General features: G+C 42.4%; 1 protein-coding gene across 2 annotated transcripts in view; it reads right to left on the reverse strand.

Annotated features, from left to right (window-relative positions):
• Nucleotides 1-9,197: 9,197 nt before the first annotated feature.
• Nucleotides 9,198-20,392, reverse strand: part of Pbx1 (PBX homeobox 1) — a 314,273-nt gene continuing 303,078 nt past the window's right edge. Inside the window, exon 8 of one of the 2 annotated variants that reach the window (XM_021158888.2) lies at nucleotides 9,198-11,314. Coding sequence is in view for 1 of the 2 variants with exons in the window: in XM_029480163.1 (XP_029336023.1) it covers nucleotides 11,294-11,314 (21 nt within the window). In the remaining variant the exon portion in view is untranslated. The remainder of the gene's footprint in view (nucleotides 11,315-20,392) is intronic. The other variant, XM_029480163.1, reaches the window with a different exon arrangement.

Raw genomic sequence — 20,392 nt, forward strand, 5'->3', positions numbered from 1 at the left:
CAGGAGCCCTTGACCAGTGGTTCTCAAACTGTGGGTAGTGAACCCTTCCCAGATAGGGAGGTTGAACAACTCGTTCACAGGAGTCACATATAAGATATCCTGCATATCAGATATTTACATTACGATTCATAACAGTAGCAAAATTACAGTTAAGAAGTAGCAATGAAAATATTTTTTATAGTTGGGGATCACGACAACATTAGGAACTGTATTTAAGGGTCTCAGCATTAGGAAGGTTGAGAACTACTGCCCTAGACTCAAAGCAGGAAAATTAATCAGAAGCCAACAGTGAGTTTTTGGTGTGTGCAAGCTGAAGTGCTTTGTGTATCTTGCAACAGTTTCTCCTCAGTGGGGAGGGGTGTATTTCAAGACTGTAAGTAGATGCCTGTATTTCCTGCACTTCAGCTTTCTGTTTATTTGCTCATTAGTGTGTGTGTGTGTGTGTGTGTATGTATACATATGCACAGGTGCACAGATGCTACCATGCCCATGTGAAGGTCAGAGGACAACTTTTAGAAGTCATCTCTATCTCTCTCTTTCTATATCTCTGTCTCTGTTTCTCTCTCTCCCTCCCTGCCATTTTGGGTTCCATTGATGTAACTCAGCTCATCAGCCTTGGCACAGTACATACACTTTATCCACTGAGCCGTCTAACCAGCCATCGTTCTCTGGTTGTCTACACCTATTACAGTTGAACTTAAAAGTTAGTCAGAATAAGACATTAACAACAATTCCCTGAATATTCTTGCATCCCCAGAATTACACTTTTTATGAAAAGCAGAATTTTCACAGTTCGAGTAGACAATGCTCTTCTTTGGCATATCTGAAAGGGCTCCTCACTGTGTTTGAACTTTGAGTCCATCGCTTAGTGAAGAAATGCTACTAAAGTATAAGCTCTATGATGCCATGTTAGTCTGACAACTGAAACAGCTGAGTACTAACGGGCAGGTAGTATATACAGGGCAGATACACTGGACAAAGGGATGATTCATGTCCTGATAGTATCAGATCTACTCAGAATGATGCACAGTTTTAAATGTGGCGTAGGAATGTCTTGTTGCACATTTTCAAACTGAAGGGGATCACTGGTAACTAAAACCCTGGCAAGGAAGGACTATAGTACTATAGTATATGATTTTATTGTTACAATAGTGCCAGGTTCACATAGGAACCTGCTTACGACTATATATCCACTAATTAAACCGAACATCCAGGTTGTGGCCCTGGAATTTTGTCTGATAAATGCTATGGCAACCTTTCTGTTCCTTTTATGGCATTCTATCTATCTATCTATCTATCTATCTATCTATCTATCTATCTATCTATCTATGTGTGTGTTCATAAGTTGGTTTTGTTCTCTCACTGTATGTGTCTTTGAGATCCAACTCAGGTTGTCAGGTTTGGCAACAAGTGGCTTCGCCTTATGAGCCATCTTGCTGGCTCCAAATCTTTCTTTTCATGACACTTCTCACCTGGAGCCACAGACTTGGGCACAGAGCACAGAGCACAGACTTGGGCACCTTAGGTACCTTTTCAGTCCCTTGCCTTAATCTCTCCTGACATATCAGGACAAATGCAGAGACAAGTAAGCTCTCCTACTTCCTGAGCCTGCATGGGATGCCCTTCACTGTATTCTATGGGAATTCTAAGAGTATGCAGGTTTCTGGCTGAGCCACACTGGTCATGGGTTCTATGAGGGCAGGGTCTTACCACGATGGTGCTGAGTGACCTGGGGTTGGTGACTGCATGATGGGGTGACGAGTGGAATGGCTACAGGAATCTCCCGTTTATCTTTGTGGGCTGCCAGAAACAATATACATGGCAGTTCCCAGACTTTAGAATTTTAAGGAACTATTTAGGGCTGTCATGTAGTCATCGATGTTACATTTCATCAAGTAATCATATAAAATACCCACTTTGCTATCATTACCGCATTATAAAGAAGACATTTTTATGTACAATAGCAGAGTTTTTCAAGAATAAAAGTTAGTATAGGTTATATATAGATATAAAAGGTTATAGGGCTATCTTTACATAGCTCATCTGTCATCACAAATGCATAAAGATAGATAGCATCAATCACCTGTAAGAGCCTTTATCCCAATGATGCAGTGGTTGGTGGGGAGCCCTGATTAGGATGTAAAGACCTTAGATTAAAAGTTGGGCTACCCAAGACACAAGCTTGAAACCACTACTCAGAAAGTTACAGCCTCTCTGGAGTATTCTGCGGCCTCCTCCACGGGACAGAGTAACAGGACCACCAGAAGGTTGTGAGGATTGAACAAGGTCCTGAGTGCAAAACATAGACAAAGAAATACCAAGCCATTCATCCTTTACATAAGAGGACTGGATGAAATGAGCTGGTGTCCCATTCAATTCTGTTTTCACAGGAAAGTAGCCCAAATCACAAACAAACAAACACACAAACATGCGTTGATAGACATTTCTCTCCTTTCACTTCCCTCTTTGCCTCATCCTCTCTTCTTTTTCCTTCCTTTCTCTTCCCTTCCCTTCTCGAAGCATGGTCTGACAGTAGCCCAGGCTGGCCCCAAACTCAAGGAAATTGTCTAGCCTCAGCCTTCCAAGTGCTGAGAGAGAAAATTCTTCCTTGAAGACAGAATGTCTTTTAACTAGACAGAACCCTACAAGACCTGGGATAGATCAGATTTGGGGTTAAACCCTGGCAAATTCCCTATCCTATCTATCTATCTATCTATCTATCTATCTATCTATCTATCTATCATCTATTCATCCATCCATCCAATCATTCATTCATTCATTCTGCAGTTTTTGTGGATGTTTTCATTTCTCCCCTCCCCCCACCTTTCTTCTGACTCTGAGTCTCATCTGATGGAGATCTTCTGGGAGTGGTAGACCCATACTCCCCCAACTTATTAATGGGCTGTCACCTTTGACTTAAGCTCCCTGGCTCTCCCTTATATGCAAATTGACTTTCACATTAGGTATATAAGCCAGAGATAGTTTAGTCAGAAGAAACATTTTTTTGAAGTTCAAAGTATGATTTGCAAGCACAGCAGGCTCGATGCAGTGAACCCCAGGATGGCTGCAGATGCACCTGCAGCACCTGTTTTGCCCAACTCTTGGCCTTCACCCGATTTCTAGAATCCCAGTTCAACTGTTCCCGAAAAGCACGTTTATAGTTAATTCTGTCAGCCCCAAGAGATTCTGGAAGGCTGACAATTGTGTGAGTAACACTGTGTGTGCGTGTGTGTGTGTGTGTGTGTGTGTGTGTGTGTGTCTGTCTGTCTGTCTGTCTGCCTGTGTCTGTCCCTGTCCCTGTGTGTGTTTCTCTTCAGTGAAGAGTGACAATAACCCATATGCTAAGGAGCCAACAAGGCCCTATAGTGTTGTAAAGGTCATCTTTCCAAAATAAAAGTGCAGCTGACAATGAACATCCACCAAGGGAGGGGCTTTATCAGCTCCCACGGGGAAGGAATGCTGGAGCCAGGCAGATCTCACAGCCTCACCATTATTGTACCCCACACCAATTAACCAGGCAGAGAAAGTCACACCCAGCTCTCATATCCCAGTACTTGGAAATATGTGTCCGGTGGTTCAGGACTGTGTGGGACTTAGATGTGGACAGTGGTTGGGGTTTTATTGAGGCCGACACGGAGGAAGTTTGTAGCTGTCAATCTCAGCTTTTTAATCTGTTCCTCTAAGGCAAGCTTAATGTATATCCAAGAAGTCCATGGTATAGGTTTCTGATCTCTTGTCATTTGTGGGACTCCCTGTTTTTTTTATTATTTGAACATGTAAAATAGAAGCTTTTATTCTGAACCTGAAAGTTTCATTCCTTTCTTATGGACAGCAGAGATAACTTCCATAATAGCGCCCAAAGAGGCATCTGTATAGCAGCTGAATAATCAAAAGGATGAAATGATTCAAATGGCAAGCACCCCATTCATCCCTTTACGTCCTGTTCCCACCTCCTCTGAGGAAGACTTTTTTTAAAAAGACTTCGGGAACCCACTGAAGATGCAGGAATGAAATTTAATAGGGTCTACTCTATGCTTGCTCACCTTGAGGCCAGAAGGGACACCTGCTGTTGGAAAGAATGACAGTTCATATAAAAAGAGAAAGAAACAGCAACAGGGCAAGCATCACCAGACACGCTGTACTGTGCTGACACATCTCCTAGGAGAGTAAGGCCAAGGAGTGGTACCACCCACAGTGGGCTGGGCCTTCTCCAATCAATCACTAACTAAGAAAATACTCTACAGGCTTGCCTACAGCCTGATCTTAAGTGGTGCATTTTCTCAGCTGAGGTTCTCTCCTCTCAGATGACTACAGTTTGTTGCATAAGCATTCATTGGCCCTGAGTTCAGATCTCCAGCACTCATGGAAATCTGGGTGTGGGAACCTGCATCTGTAACTCCACTCTGGGGATGTGGGGCAGGCAGAGACAGACAGATCCCTAGCGCTCACTGTCCAGTCAGTTTTAGTTGAGTCCATGAGCTCTGGATTCAGTGAGAGAGCCTGTCTCAAAAAAACCCAAGGTTGAGGGCAGCTGAGGAAGATGCTCAAGCGTGCCTCGTGGCCTTGACATGTGTGTTCAAGCACATGTGCATGCACATGTGCACACCTACATGGACCAATACACTGACATGAATATGCACACACACATAAATATGTAGTATGTGTAGCTTTTACTGAGGCTGATCCTATAGTCTTTGCCTCGTACACTAGGCAGATTCTCCAGTGAAATAAAACCAATGGATTCCATTGTAGCAAGCATTTGTTATAATGAATTGTTTGAGCCTTTTTCTGCAAGCCTGAGTTTCAAGACACTCAAAGGTATAGTTTCAGTTAGATCTGATGGTGTGAAACTTAAGGAATGGATGATACAAGCTCTCAGCCCATTTAAACCCTAACAGCCAAGGTTTCTTGATGATGCCAATTCCAACACCGGGGCAGAGCAAAATAAGACTTACATCTCAGCTCCAGCTCACAGCAGAGACATTCTGCCCTTCTCGAATCTCCAATGGGTGAGCTGCGACCCACCCATCCTGGAGAAGGCTTTCTGTTTTACCCAGACTACTGCCGAACACATGTCTTTTCTGAAAACCCTCACAGGTGCACTCAGAAATGATGAACCGAATGTATGGGCAGTCTGTAACCTAGCCAAGCTGACATGAGATCATCACAAGAGCCCATCTGTGAGAGAGCCCTAAGGGACCCTGGAGGAGAACACCAGCTAATTGGAGGTTCTGTATAAACGATTTCATTCTGGTTACAGTAAGTTCCGCTCCCCTCCTCCAGTGTCCTCATCCTTTTGACGTGAAAGAAATGTGATTTTCTGGGGTGTTTGTGGTTATGGCTATGTTTTGTGAGTAAGAGAGTACGTGCTGCATCTGTGTTTGAGAAGGACAAAGTGACCAGAACCACCAGGAGGTCACCCATTTTCTGGTTTGCTCCAACCAGTAGCAGCAGCACTGGCTTTTAATCTAGGTCAGAAACCCTGTCTCACTACCTTGATTTCTGGATTCCTGTAGTCATGAGTCAAAAAGACTCCAACAGCACCCATAGCTGGTTGTTCAAGGGGCCTTTCTGTATCTTCTATTGAAGACATCCTTTCTTCCACATCCATTTCATATGGAAATGGTCTTCCACATGAACACAGACTAGCATCATGGGAATAGGGTGTCCAAATCCCTAAAATAGGTCCCTTGGAGTAACAGAAATGGGGCTACTCTGCCCCCTATGCTGTGGTTTTTAATTCATGTACTCTATACATCAAGGACACCGTATCATACAAAGCTATTGCTTTATAACAGTGGTTCTCAGCCTTTACCATGCTGTGACCCTTTAATATAGTTCCTCATTGTTGTGGTGACCCCTAACCACAACATTATTTTTGTTGCTACCTCAAATATGTAATTTTGCTACTGATAGGAATTGTACTGCAAATACCTGTGTTTTCCAGTGGCCTTAGGCAACACCCGTGGAAAGTCGTTTGATCCCCAAAGGGTTGCAACCCACAGACTGAGAATTACTGCTTTATAAAATATGCAGGAGCCTAGAAACAGTGCTCTATTACTGCAAGGTATCATTTCTAAGCTGACGTTGACTTCCAGGACTCCTTTTACCCTTGGCAGTGACATCAGGTGCAAGTACTTGCTCTGGAAACAAGAGAACCTGAGAACACATCCCTATTAACCGAAAAAAAAAAAAGCCCAATCTCAAGGTGATATAGCAGAGAACAATAGAGGAAGACACTGGATGTATATGATATGTGATGCTGGGCTCTGGCCTCCCCAAGTGTGCATAGGCATGCAAGCACACCTGTACACTCATGTGAATGCAACACACACACACACACACACACACACACGGCGAGAAAGAGAGAGAGAGAGAGAGAGAGAGAGAGAGAGAGCCTTTCCCTACTGACTATCTGAATGTGCTAGGAAAAACAAATTCCACAGTTGTTTGCTTGCTGTTAACTCTTCTTTGCTACAATATAACATGAGTTTTGGTCCAATAAAATATCATGTAGAAGCCTTGCCACTTGAAGCCCTCAGAGTGACTATAGCTGAAGACTTACAGGCATGGGATGACAAATTCAAATGTGGACTGTCTGCAGATCCCATTTCATCTGGTTGCTTTTTCTTCCAAGGTAGAAGGGATCTCAGGATGCCAGGTTGCTACCAGCAGCTGTGTTTCCTTCAGGGATGGTACCCCATTGGGATCACCTGAGGGGAGGATGAAGTTTTTCTCTTTGCTCAATGGAAATAAATATGTCATTTTTGCTGAGTGAGGTAAGTGGGCCCTTTATTCCATTGATGTACCCATTGTATCAGCACCCAGACAGCCAACCAAAGAGCAGGCTTCTGGGTTGTTTTGTCTACCTGATTGTTTCGTGCATTGTCTATGGTGGAAACTCTTAGGGAACTGGTTAAGTGATGCTAAGATCTTTACTTTGTGTCTACACACACACACACACATGCATACACACACACATTGCACTCATACACATACATACATGCACTCATACATATACACACATGTGCTCACACATACATATGTGCATATACATACACACACATACACTCACACACACACACATCTTTTCCAGAGCCTGTCTTCGCTTTTTGCTTTTAAGTGTCTTTATTTTCACATTCCCAACAGAGCCAATGCCAAGAAGCAGGTTCTCTGTCCATCTGTCTCTGTGCCTCTTTCTGTCTCTCCATCTCTCTGTCTTTCTTCTCTTCTTCTTCTTCCTCCTCCTCTCTATCCATCTCTTCTTTCCTTTCTCTTCTGTTCACTTCTATTACCACACAAAATAGGAGCTCTGGATTCCTCCGTGCTCTGTTTATTGGGAGGAGTTCCCCTCATCAGTGTGTTGCAGAGCACTAAGCGAGAGCAGTACCAGTGTTAGCCACTTGAGATCTGCAACCATATACAAAGCTCAGCCTTCCCACTCAGCTCATCGTTAGGGATCCTTCAAGTATTCAGATGTATGAGCTAATGGAGACACACTACTGTGGCACTAGGAGAATAAATTGGCTGAGTTACCCAGTCATGCAGCAGACTGTGTCCGGAGAGCCTTTGCTAATCTTGTTTATAACACTCTGCCTTAGAAATTGACAATAGGTCCACCACACAAGTCTACTGTACTTTAAAATTTGGTGATTCTGAATTAACGTAACTTATAATGGAATGTCTGGCCTCATGGTCATTTGGTATCCCTTGGTCAGTCACTCCATCTCTCAGGTTCCTGTGGTAGTTAGTCTTTTTTTCAAGTGGAATACAATTCTCTGGTATGAATGGCATGCTTCTGTTCCAAAAACACTGGGTTTACATTATGACACTTTTGTTGTGGCATACCATAGCCCCACAGAGCATCTTTCCCCACCAGAGGTGCCTATTACATCACAGGGACTGCTGTGTCACATGGTCCAATTTGCAGAGTTCTTTTCATAGTAATTCAAAACCTTTATGCAGCCCTTTATAGTTCTAGGGTTCACTCAAAGCTGCAGTCTTCCATGTTACTCGGTGACAGTCAGAGCAGTATTCCCTGTGGAACCGACTTCCAGGACTCAGGGAAAGTTGTTAGGCATTGCTATTTCTTCCCAGTGGCAGGAAGCAGGATTTGACATAATCAGCTACTATCTTTGGAAGGGAAGCCTTAACACGCCCCAACACCACCACACTTCGGTGCTGTTCTAGGGTTTTGGATATTCATAAATTTCATCTCCTGCCTCTGAAAGTGCATTTATTATATGAAAAATCCCCAGCGTATTTGCTCATGCCCGGTACTTCTTAACACAACTTTATTAATGTCATGGATGAGTGTAACATTCTTTGGAATGGCCAGTCTCAGTCTCTTTAGCCTCCAAGAAACTAAAAAAGTAGAAGAATTCACATGGCTCAGGGCAAGATCACAAATACACATTTTGTCTATGCCATGGGAATACAAACTCTTATCCTTCTTCATACCACAGAAAATAAGTAATTTAGGATGTGAGAGGCGGCCTCGTACACACTGGGGCTGTGTTATATGCCTTTGCAAAGATTCTAAACTCATCACAGCGGTTGCAACTAGGCCTATTATCACTTGCTTGAGCAAAGATTCATGTCTCTGCAGTAGTGTACAACTAGCATTCTCTAGGCACCACACTGGTGAGATAAATGAAAATGTACTGGAAATGGCCACCCTGACATTGCTCAGGTTTGTAAGTAGTGGTTTGTTTGGTTTATTCTAGAATGCCTTTAATTTACTCTTTTGGTAGAGAGGTGGAGGTTGGAGAAAGAAAGGTTTCAGAAGCTTGCACTTGGTCTACTTAGCTACACATAGTAGTTTTTATTCCACCATCCAGGGATCTCTCTTATGATGTGTATCTGGGAAGCCTGTGGATTCACTGTGAAAAAAATGCACACAACGGGCATAGTACGATCCTTCCCTAAGAACAAGACTATGATAACTAACTCTCTGTGTTCCAGATGTGCGTGTCAACATTAGGCGTGTGCTAATCAATCCTTCAAATATTTAAGCCATCTTCTTTCTCCAAGTCGATAGCCATCTGAGTAAATGCCCAAAAACTTTTTTGAACCATCATGGGACATGGTTTCTAATCTCTAAGACATGAAGGGCTTTTCCACTGGAGACCTTTATGATTAGAGTCTAGGAGCTGAGGAATATGTCTTGATTTTTCATTGCAATGATAGTCTTAGCCTCTTGATCATCTATCTTTGATTTATTTGATTATGTACATTGAACAAACTTTTATTGGCTACCCATTTGTCTTGTTTCCTAGGGATGCCACATTTTACTAGCCATCTCCATTGATCTCAGAGAGTGCTTTCCTTTGGCTGAACTCCAACCTTGTCACCCACTATAATTGTACTCTAGATCTGTAAGATACAATTTCCTAGCTTCTAAGGAGACCTCCAGGTGTAAGCAGCTTCCTCTCTCTTGAAATAACTTACTCCCTCTGTTAACATTCAATTCTATGAAAATTCTTTCTTGTGCACCAGAAATATGCTTTCTGGAATTTCTACTCATGTGACGTGCCTTTGTGTCTGGGAAGGGAAGGTACTCTGCCTTGCAAGCCTTTCTCCTTATTTCTGTCACAAAGACTATAGCCTCTTTTATTTGAAAAAATCTCAGAAATGGACTTTAAAATTCACTAAAGAAGTCAGAAGGCTAATTAACCTTGGGTCATCTGGAAGGGAAAGAGAACACATGGTATTGAGATTAGGTAGAATAATAAAACGACAACTGCCAGCCACATAGATAACATCCATGTGTCTACCGTGTGACAGGTCCCATGCAAAACCCTTGACTCAAATGATCCTCACAATGAGCATTCATTTATGCAAGAAATATTTATTAAGCACCTAATTCATTCTAGAAACTGGGGGTACAGCAGTAAAGAATACAAAAAAATCCTGCCCATATAGAGCTTACATTCTAGAAGTAAGAAGATGGGCACAGGCAATAAATAAGATAATCGAGTGCTCTATATAGAATGTTAGGTGTTCAGCATTAAGGAAAATAAGAGCATGAGGAAAGAAAATAGGAAATGGCAAATGTCATTTGCAAGGTTAGAGACCGAGGGAGCCCTAGCTAGTGGGTAACTTGAGTAAGACTGGAAGGAGATCTACAGGTGACCTTATGGACAACTGGGAACTGTTCCAAGGAGAATGAACAATAAGGGCAGAGACCCTGAGGTAGTATTATTATCTCTGTTGTATACATGACTTGCCCAACAGCCCAAGGCTTGAGGATGGAGCCAGGATTCAAACTCGGGCCTGCTTTATTGTAGACCTTGTTATTACCATAGAGATGCCTAGTGACAGAGTGTGACATTAGACAAGGGGGAAATGCCCTATGTCACCAAAGATGGCACAAGATCCTAGAAGAGGGAAGCAACTTGCTCAGATGAACACACATAAATGGTGGCGGCACTGAGACTACCATGTGGTCACTTCTAGTCCCTCATTTCTGTCTGTAGTAGCTAGGCATTTATCTTCTGGCTAGAACTAGTTTCCAAACCAATCAATGGGCCAGGTAAAACAAATTTTGCTGATAAACATTTTAGAGTTCTGTCTTGGCTTAGCTGCACTAAATGATGTCTTTGAGCTCTGTCTTCTCTCACTGGCAGGTCTGGGTTAGTAACGAAGCATAGACTATGGAGTTAGTTAGGTACATCTAAGCCTGAAAATAGGCTCTAGGCTTTTTTATCTATGTGGCCATGGGCAAGTTACTAAATATTTCGGACTCTCAATTTTCATCATTTATTAGAGGATAGGAATTCCTCTTGGAGATGTGGTAGGGATTAGTCAAAAATAATACATGTGCAACCCCTCCCACAGTGACTGACATGTGGGAGATGCAATACCTGCAACCATGTTCTCTCCCCTAGGTGATTAGTTGTCTTGTCACATGCATAACTCTTACTTTGTAAATGCATTACTTCTTTTGAGAGTTGAGAGATTACCTTATATATCTAGCTACTCACCACATTTTATATTATATTGTGGTACACAGTAAATGCTTAAGAGTGATTATTTGATTGCTGGATTAGTGGAGAAGAGAAAGAATAGTGGTTATTGCTTTGGGACTCTGTCGATGTACCAATCATCTGGTTACAACATCTGCTAGCTCCCTGCTCACCAGGCTTGTTTTGTCTGATACAAGTGGCCAGCAGATATCCTCTGACTTCTTCGAAAGTCCATATGCATTCTTCCAGAAGTCAGGCCACGGTTCAGGTAGAAGAAGACTTTTGTTTTCAGTCAAGAGAAGAGAGACAGTAGGTTCTTGTGAGGATCAGTAGGTTCTTGACATATCCTGGAAAGAAGACAAAACTCCAGTTTAATTCGCAATGTTAGCATCTTCCACTCAGATCGTTCATCAGGACTGCTATCAAAGAGTCAAATTGACCAATTTCCATTTTTATTTCTTTTCCCCACCCTCTGGCAAGATCTCAGTGAGCAGCTAACCAGCTGAAAATAGGAAGAGAAGAGAAAGGACTGGACTTCAATGACTCCAGAGATGGCTCATCAGGCACCAAAAATTGAAGTTAGTTTTTCATTCATGTAATGTAGGGAAAAAAAAACTCTCTACTGTAAATATTAGCAAGAGTTTAATGGTGTAACTTGTTTAGAATACCACTGTTTAAGGAAAAAGGTAGCTAATTTTATAGCAGCCTCTTACATTAGATTCTTTAATCCTTATGACCACTCTATGAATTAATTATTATGGTCCATGCCTTAGAGATGAAGACCTACAAATGGAGCCTAAGGACATTAACTTGTTCCAGACTCACAGCTTGTGAGTCTCAAGCCCAGGACACTATCTACACATTCTTGAGTCCAAATTCATTCCTCTGCATCTTGTTTTGTTTGTCTGTTTGATTGTTTGTTGCCTCCATTGCTAAAAGGATGGATGACAAATATTGCCTCCTGATCCTCTTGGAGGTCAGTAAAGGCTGTCAACCAACGGGGACCAAACAAGCAACTATCTCCTTTTCTCTGGTGAAACACGAATAGAGTCCTGTAGTGATGCAAAAACATCACAGAAAACATCCTGATGTTCCCCCAAGAGTTAATAATGCCTCTAAGAATGAATACTTCTCTCTACATAGGCGAGAAGACCATGAAGCCTCACCTCCTGACAAGATGAAGAAAGAGGGGTATTATTTTGCGGCTGAGGGTCAAGGGAAAACAAAGAAAATGTTCAGCACAGTTCGGAAGAAAATCATCAACTGTACCTTCTGAACTGTAACACTGGTCAGGTTGAGCTTAACAAGCTTTAAAGTACTTGTTAAAATAAATCAAACTATTAAACTATTAATTGTGTATGTGTGTACGTCAGAAAGATTCATGGACAGTGAGCACCATTGTATTGGGATGGTAGGATCATAATGACATTTCCCCCCTTTTATGCTATGATTGTATAGTATTTATATTAGCAGATATAACATGATAATTCTGTGACTCTATTGGAGACTCTGTAGATATCCATTTGCCCAGAGCTAGGAGTTCTCTCTCTATCAAATTCCCAATTTTACAGTTGATTAAATTGACACCAGGAAGACAGATGTCTTCTGGGATGGAGGCACTGATGATGCTCCTTCAGTGATAAACTAACAGGAACCACTGGGTCTCATGGACTTAGCATCTTTGCATTTCAAGATGGGTGACTCAACTTTGCCTGGTAGTCATAATGAACATGGAAACAGAACCAGAGTTTTGGGTTATTTTCCTTAGAATAGCTTCTCCAGTAATTTTTTTTCTTTTTTCTCTCATTTTATAGGTGTGGCCGATTTTTAATAATCAGATATCCTTGTAAATATCCTAATTCATTCACCTTTGGAATTTCTTATTTAGCCTAGCCATGCCATTTTTCTTTAGGACAAGCAGTTCACTTCTTTGTACAGGAAGAGAGTGAGGCTTGGAGAAGGAGCTTTCAAGGTTAAAGTTCACAGGCAAGCACACATCATAGGTTACCTAGTTAGAAATACATGCACGTAATCACATGAGTTAAATGGTGTATGATTGAAATGAGCAGGTTGGGAACCTTCCCAGTAGGACTGGTCCATGGGAGAGTACTTCAATATGTCTCCTGATTCTGCTGCATGCCCATGTCTAACAATCCTTGGTCATCTATTTTCATTCCATATACTTTTCCCCACTTACCCACTCCGTAACATCAGCATCCGTACCCCACAACCCAAGCAAGCAAGTAAGTTCTCAATATTACTGCTGCCCTTCATTGTACTATGCAGCAATTTGTTCATTAGAAAGTACTCTAGCCTATGTTACTGGGGACTCTGAATATACTGGGAATATAGAGTTTCCATTCTTAATAGTGAAAGACACTAAACATATATGAAGAGACACATGGATACTATTTTTAAAGAAGCTTATAATTTGCTTGTTTTCTCGTGGTTGAATAAAACTTGAAACCTTCAATGGAGTCTCTAAAGTCAGTAGAGAAAGCAGCCATGAGAATGAAGGGCATGGATCTAGACTTTGCTGGCTCTCCCTTTTGGACTCTCAAGGTGCGTCCCCTAGTGCTGTCTTTGCTTTCACAGAGGGATGGCGAGTGGCTCTCATTCCCAGGCAGCAAGGTTACATAGACTTGGAGGTGCTATGAGAACTTCAAATCTGCTAATTCTTGCCTGTATGGTTTCCAGAAATCAGGCAATATTTCCAGGTCTGAGGTCACATCTTGTCAGAGAAGTGAGTTGAACTACAAACTCTGAGTCCCTGGGGTTTCACAAGGTGGATTAATTTAAGCTCAAGAGAGTACATCATGGCTGCATCTCACAGACTTTAGGAAGCCTAGATCACCTGCGTTGGTGAGATGGAATCGGGACAGGTCAGTGTGAAGCTCTGAGAGTGTTGGAGCTGATGAGAGAAGAGTCAGAGTGCAAGTAGCAGTGTCGCTGCTGTACAGAGACACTGTACAGTCAGAGAGAATGACTTCCCTAACATTCTCTACCTTTGCATCTCTCTACTCAAGCCTGGAGTCCCAGGACACTGAGTCTTTGGTCTAGAGTGAGGCTGTATGTGCAGCTTACCTAGAGAGCAGACAACTTCCTTTGCACCCTTAGCAACACAGCGTTCTGTAGTGGAAAGACTGTTGCTGCATAATGGGCTAGATCTCAGTGGGCATCTACTTGCTTCCTCCTGTACCCCTCCTTTTTCTTTCCTGTTCTCTCCCTCTCCCTCTCCCTCTCCCTCTCCCTCTCTCTCCCCTCTCTTCTCTCCTATCTTCTTAAGGCTTTTCTAGTTACCAGCTGTCTTTTCTATTTGGGGGAGGCTATATTTTAGTACATTAGAGTAGGTTCCAGTCCTCACTTCTCCTCATACTATTAGAAGGATTAGGATCGTGGTGAGGAGAGGAGACAGTTGGCCCAGCTAAAGCTGGGGATCAGAAAGCCAGAAAGCAGCAGTATTTTTACAGACTAGAGCCAGGGAGGGCTATGAGCAGTGATCTTGGAGCAGATGGCTCATAGAACAGTCCACCAAAGCCGCCCCCCCAGGGGTACTGCTGCTAGTCTGAGGGGTTTCTTTTCACAGTGTTCCCATTAACACATTTTCTTGGCTTTCTCTTTATGGCTGTTGGGATGAGCAGTCTTTTTCCATTTCCAAATTGTCCTTATCAGTAATGCAACAATAGCTAATTTAATTAGCTGACCTGAATGGTGGCCAGTTCGGGCTAATTTGGTTTTGATAGTGCTCCCTGGCACATGCAAAGCTGATAAGCATATTTCACTCCAGATGAACAGTGGGGTCTAGGGGCCGGTATATGAATGAGGATAGCTCTCCCAAAGCCCCTCTATTTCCTGGGGGACACAGTGCTTGACCAAAGGCAAGTTATTCTAAAGTCAGTATTCTCCCGCCCCCACCCCCTGCAAGGACCTGTCAAATGTGTCAGCTGAAAGAGATAAAATAGACAACCAGAAAATTGCAAAGGCAAATTGCCCAGGATGAGGGTGATGGGAGCTGGGACAAAAACATTCCCTTTAGCAGAAAGAATGGTTGGCTGGGACGTCTGGATCTCATCCATGGACTGACCATCCCTCGGTCATCCCAATTCTGTAGGCCAGTCACCTGATGTGTCAGGTGATCAGTGGCCACTTCTTCCACAGCTGTGTCTCAGCACATCAGTGCAGTGTAGATAAGGGCTCAAGCACGCACGCACACACACACACACACACACACACACACACACACACACACACACGCACGCACACCAAGTCAGTGGAGGATGCTGTGACAATGAGCTGATTACCCTGAGAGTATTCATTCTCCTGATTCGCCGGTTCTCCTTGATAGGAACTAAACACCATTACTCCTTGTGTCTCTAGGTCCTAATAGGATGTGTATGCACGAAAAGTACGTAACATGTTAGGTGACTGAATGATACAGGAAAGGGAGTATGGAAGCACACAGTTTCAGGATAGTTTCAGGCAACACGCAACTGAATATCATGAAACTAATTCCTTTTCAGGTCAATATTTCAACCCTCTCATCCTTGGAGGGAAAAGTTACCAGAAAACCACAATTGTTTTGTATCCCCAGTGAGACTCCATTGCAGAGAACTAAGTTTTCATTGATGTATGATTATCAATTGGAGATAGCTTCTAGGTTAGGGATGGAGTATGGGGCCACTTCTCCTTTCAACTCCAAGACCCCATCTGGCATAATCCATGCAGGTCCTGGCTATGCTACTCCAGTCTTTGTGAGTTCATATGTGCACTGGTCCTCTGTGTTTAGAGGGCCTTGTTTCCTTGGAGTCCCCCATCCCCTCTGGCTCTTACCATCTTAGCCTTAGATAGGCAACACAAAATAAACTCAATGACATCTTTGGAAGTTCCTGGTCTCATTAATATGTTGTCAGGAATTTTTTTTTTAATCTTACATGTATGTCCTACATGGCTCTTGGCTTTGTGTTTTTCAGTGTGTATGAATGGCAGTGTCTCTGCATTTAGATGTGTCGCTTGTGCTTTTCTTTGGATCTTTTTCTTCTGTTTGCTTGTTTTGTGCTATTTTGGGTTTTGTTTTATCTTATTTTTATTATTATTCTTTAGATGCCTTTTTGTTCTCTAAGAGTTATAGAAAGGGTGTGGATTGGATAGGACAGAAGGAGTGGAGGACCTTTATAAAATATATTCTGATTAAGGAAACATAATCAGAATATATTTTATAAAGGAATCTATTTTCATTTAAAAAATAGGAGAAAAGACTCAGTTGTTCCGTGAGACATATTTTTTAGCATTGCAAAATCTCTTTGTCCCACTGTAATTTCTGTCTATCATCCCCCAGCCATGTTCTTTCTAGATAAAGGGCCACACCTTTTGCTTAGAAGGGCTTTCCCCATTTTGGAATGGCACTTCAACAGCACACAAATGAACATGCACGTAATCACATGGGTTAAATGGTGTATGATTGAAATGAGCAGGTTGGAAACCTTCCCAGTAGGACTGGTCCATGGGAGAGTACTTCAATATGTCTCCTGATTCTGCTGCGTGCCCGTGTCTAACAATCTTTGGTCATCTATTTTCATTCCACATACTCTTTCCCACTTACCCACTCCGTGACATCGGCATTCTATGTGCTGAAAATACAGAGGTCTTTGTCTTCTACCCTGAACTCCCTAACTCAGTTGTGCAGAAATGTAACGGACTGTTGGAGTTTTCCACCTGGATCTTCCATTACATCCTAAGCCAAGACACCAAAAACCGTCCTTATTACCTGTTTACAGAAATCTATTTGTCTTAATTCCCTGCTTTTGTGAACAACCCAACCCAACCCAACCTGCCTCTCTTCACTCCTGCTTTAAACAATCACCTAGTCTATTGATTTTTGTCTTCCAAATGTCTTTTAAATCCAGGTCATTCTTAATATCAAAATGACTTTATTTATATCTTTCATCCCCTATCCCTCCCATCAAAACAGGAATTTCTCAAAGTCTGAGCTGTCTCAATGTCAGACAAATAGGAGGCACTCTGTTTTCTGAAGTGAATTAACATTTCCCTCCCACTGTCCCATCGAATTCTAAATCTTTAGTGAATACCAAGTACTTGGCTGAATACAAAGATGTAGATGGGTTTTCTTACTCTAGTGTATATCAATTTATTTTTTAGTAGTGAAACCAAATGCCTTCCGTGTATAGATCGTATGCTATGCGGTTTACCTAGTTCATTGATGACAGCCAAACAGAAAAACAAAACAATCAAGACTCTGACAGGTTATGAAACTTTTCCCTTCTTACACAGATCATAAGTGATAGAAGTTGAATTTGGAGTCTGGGTTGGGTGCAATGTAAACACTATGTAAGATAGATATATTCAAAGTCCTTATCTCTGTAAATAAAACAAAGAAAAAGCAAAGCACCCAGATGAATCTCAAAATAATTACACCAAGTGCAAGAAGCCAGATGAGGCAGATTGCATGCCGTGAGATTCCTCATACACAAAACTCTAGAAAATGCAAGCTAGACGTGGTGATGGAACTAGGTCAATGGTTGCCTAGGGAAAAAGGACAAGGTGGAAAGACTGGATTGTAAGCAAGGAGAGTTTGGTTAAATGTGAACATGTTCAAAACTTATCAAACTGTATCCTTCCAATATACGGTCCAGTGTGTACTTACACCAATAGAGAGACATACATAGACAATTGAGCTACGTTCATATTTCTAAAATCCCACATATTAAACAAAGGGCAATGAATCAAGAGCATCACCCAGGGATGGGTGAAGGTAGAGCCAGTCCCCAAACACCTAGATCTCAGAGTCAACAGGTAGTGGGACAAGATCATCTGACAGCTAAACGTCCCAGGATTGGTGGGCCTACCTGGTTCTCCCCTCCTCTGCCTTGCACTTGAGGGAAATCTGGTGAAGTGCATAACAAACCTTTAAGTGTTTTCATCAAAGAAGCCACACAATGTGAATCAAGGACTGCCCTAAGAGCTGGCATAACATACATAGTCCACTGATGAGGTGTTGCCCTCATGCCTATGCATATAGGAACACCTGCTAAATATTGATAAGGGTTATAGAAGGCCTGAATCAGGGTGTAGTGGGCTGTGGTGTGTGTGTGCATTAAATCTGGCAGGGGTGAGAAGGGACAGTCCTTAGGTGTGGTTCCAGAGAAAGACATAGGTCATCATCACGCAAATGTTCTTTTCTGAAAGGTGCCAGTAGCACCTGGGGGCAGTGACAGATCATTGGGTCTGGTGTCTACTGATTCCCGGGGGCTTTTTCCCTTCTCATACCCTACCAGGAAAACAGAATGCAAGCAGCAGCTCTTGCACTGGGTCGGTCTCTGCCTTTCCACAGCAAATAGCCATGCTTTCTGCTTTATTCCATTCCTCTATTACCTTAATGTGCTGGCCTGGAGGATGAATGAGATAATAAACACGGAGCACTGAGCGAGCACAGAGTCTGGGTCACAGGAGGCGCTCAATAAATGTTAATTCCCTGCCCCCAGCCTGGTATAGATTAGCCCTGACTTCTCAGAAATGCAAATCCCTGCACACTCAGCTCACCTAGGTCTCCTTTCAATATCCCTGCATAGGAGCCTTTTACTACCCCTTAAAGCTGGGCCAGAATCCCTCTCCTCTGCTAATTGTCCCACAGAGACCAGGGGAAGAGAAGGCAGCCACTCCGGAAGAGGCCAAAGCCTCCCAGCAGAAGAGTCTGTGTGTGTGTTATTGAGCTTCATGAGTGTGGGCCTCATTCATCTTCACAGACACTGCTGCGCCATCCATTTTAAATGACATAGAAGTCGACCCGTTTATCAAGATCAGCATACTACTGTATTATTATGATTATTTAGCATTTACATAACACTCTATTTGCAAAGTGCTTAATAATAATTTATTTATTACTTCATCTAACTATGCACTAATGGAAAATTCAAGAGGTTGTTTTGAGTTCACTGACCTCAGCTCTGGAGACACCTCAGGCCATTTTCAATTGCTGCCCAAATGCCTGCCGTAAAATGTTTTAATGAAAAACCATTTGATATATATATATACACACATACACATATATATACACATACAGGTATACACACACACATACAGGTACACACACATACATATATACATACATATACATATATATTTATATAAATGTGTGTTTATGCTTTCCTTTTTTGGCAGTTGTAATGTGTTAAAAATATTTTTACTTTACAATGGGGAAAAATATCCACTACTATTATTAAAAAGTCACTAGAAACATATATTTAGAACTTAAAATTGACCCAAGATTCAGTTCTTATTGTGTAGAAGACATGGAAACCATACATGCATTCTTTGCATCCTGCTTCTAGAAGGGTGTAGACGTGGACAAAAGTGATTCTCAGGTCTATCCCAGGATGCAGGAGGCTGAAGCAGGAAGGTCAAGAGTTTAAAGCCAGCCTGTATACATACTGAGACTCTGCCTCAAAACCAAAACCAAAACCAAAACCAAAACCAAAACCAAAACCAAAACCACAAAAAACAACATAAAACCAAAACAAACAAACAAAAAAACAAATAAATAAGCAGACAGAAAAACCAAACCAAAGGGTTTAGAGTCTTGTGGGTGATTGACAGCCTTGTCAGTTAGCTTTTTTGAGACCCATCTCAGGCAGTGACTGAGCATGGCAGTAGGGTGCAGTGGCTATCTGCCCACGGTGGGGTTCAATTAAACAGGGATTTTGTTGCAGAGCTGTCTTGGATTGGCAGAGACTTTCTGGGGCCTCCATTTCTATCTGACAGCTTTCCTGCCCACTCACGTCCTTTTCCTCCACAGTTATAAAGACCTCCGCACATTTTGCAGTCCTGGCTTAACCTCAGATATAGCCTGCTTCCCCAGCTGCCAGGCTTCCCCAACCCCATGCTGAAGCTAAGCCTTGCTCTGTTAGACACGTCTGTAGATCGGATGGGAGGTGGCTTGGATGCTTTCAAAGATCTTTCCCCTCCTTTATTCTATGGGAGGAGATTCACTATTCTGGATCTTTCGCCTCCGTAGAAAAAGGTTTTATTAACACCCTGAAAAACCTGCTCTTAAAAAAAGGCAATTTGGGGCAGGGGAGAGAGTTTATTTTAGCGTGTATTTCAAGGGTACAGTCCATCATGAAAGGTCATGGAAGCATGATCTTAAGCATGTAGGTAGTCACACGGCCCCCTCAGCCCAGAGGATACAGATGGTCAAATGGAACCCTCAGCCAAGAAGCAGAGAGTGGCGATGTTCAGCGTCCTCCTTTTTATACCATCCAGGACAGAAGCTCACGGAGGAAGGCTCTGCAGGGAAAGCTCATAGCTTCTGATAGCACCATCTCTATATCTACAATGGTCTGCATTGATCTTACTCATGTTAAAAGTTATGAGCACAGACCGACGTGTGAACATTATGAAATAGGAAGGTA

The sequence above is a fragment of the Mus caroli genome, chromosome 1 (genome assembly GCF_900094665.2).
Source record: "Mus caroli chromosome 1, CAROLI_EIJ_v1.1, whole genome shotgun sequence".
Classification (NCBI taxonomy): domain Eukaryota; kingdom Metazoa; phylum Chordata; class Mammalia; order Rodentia; family Muridae; genus Mus; species Mus caroli.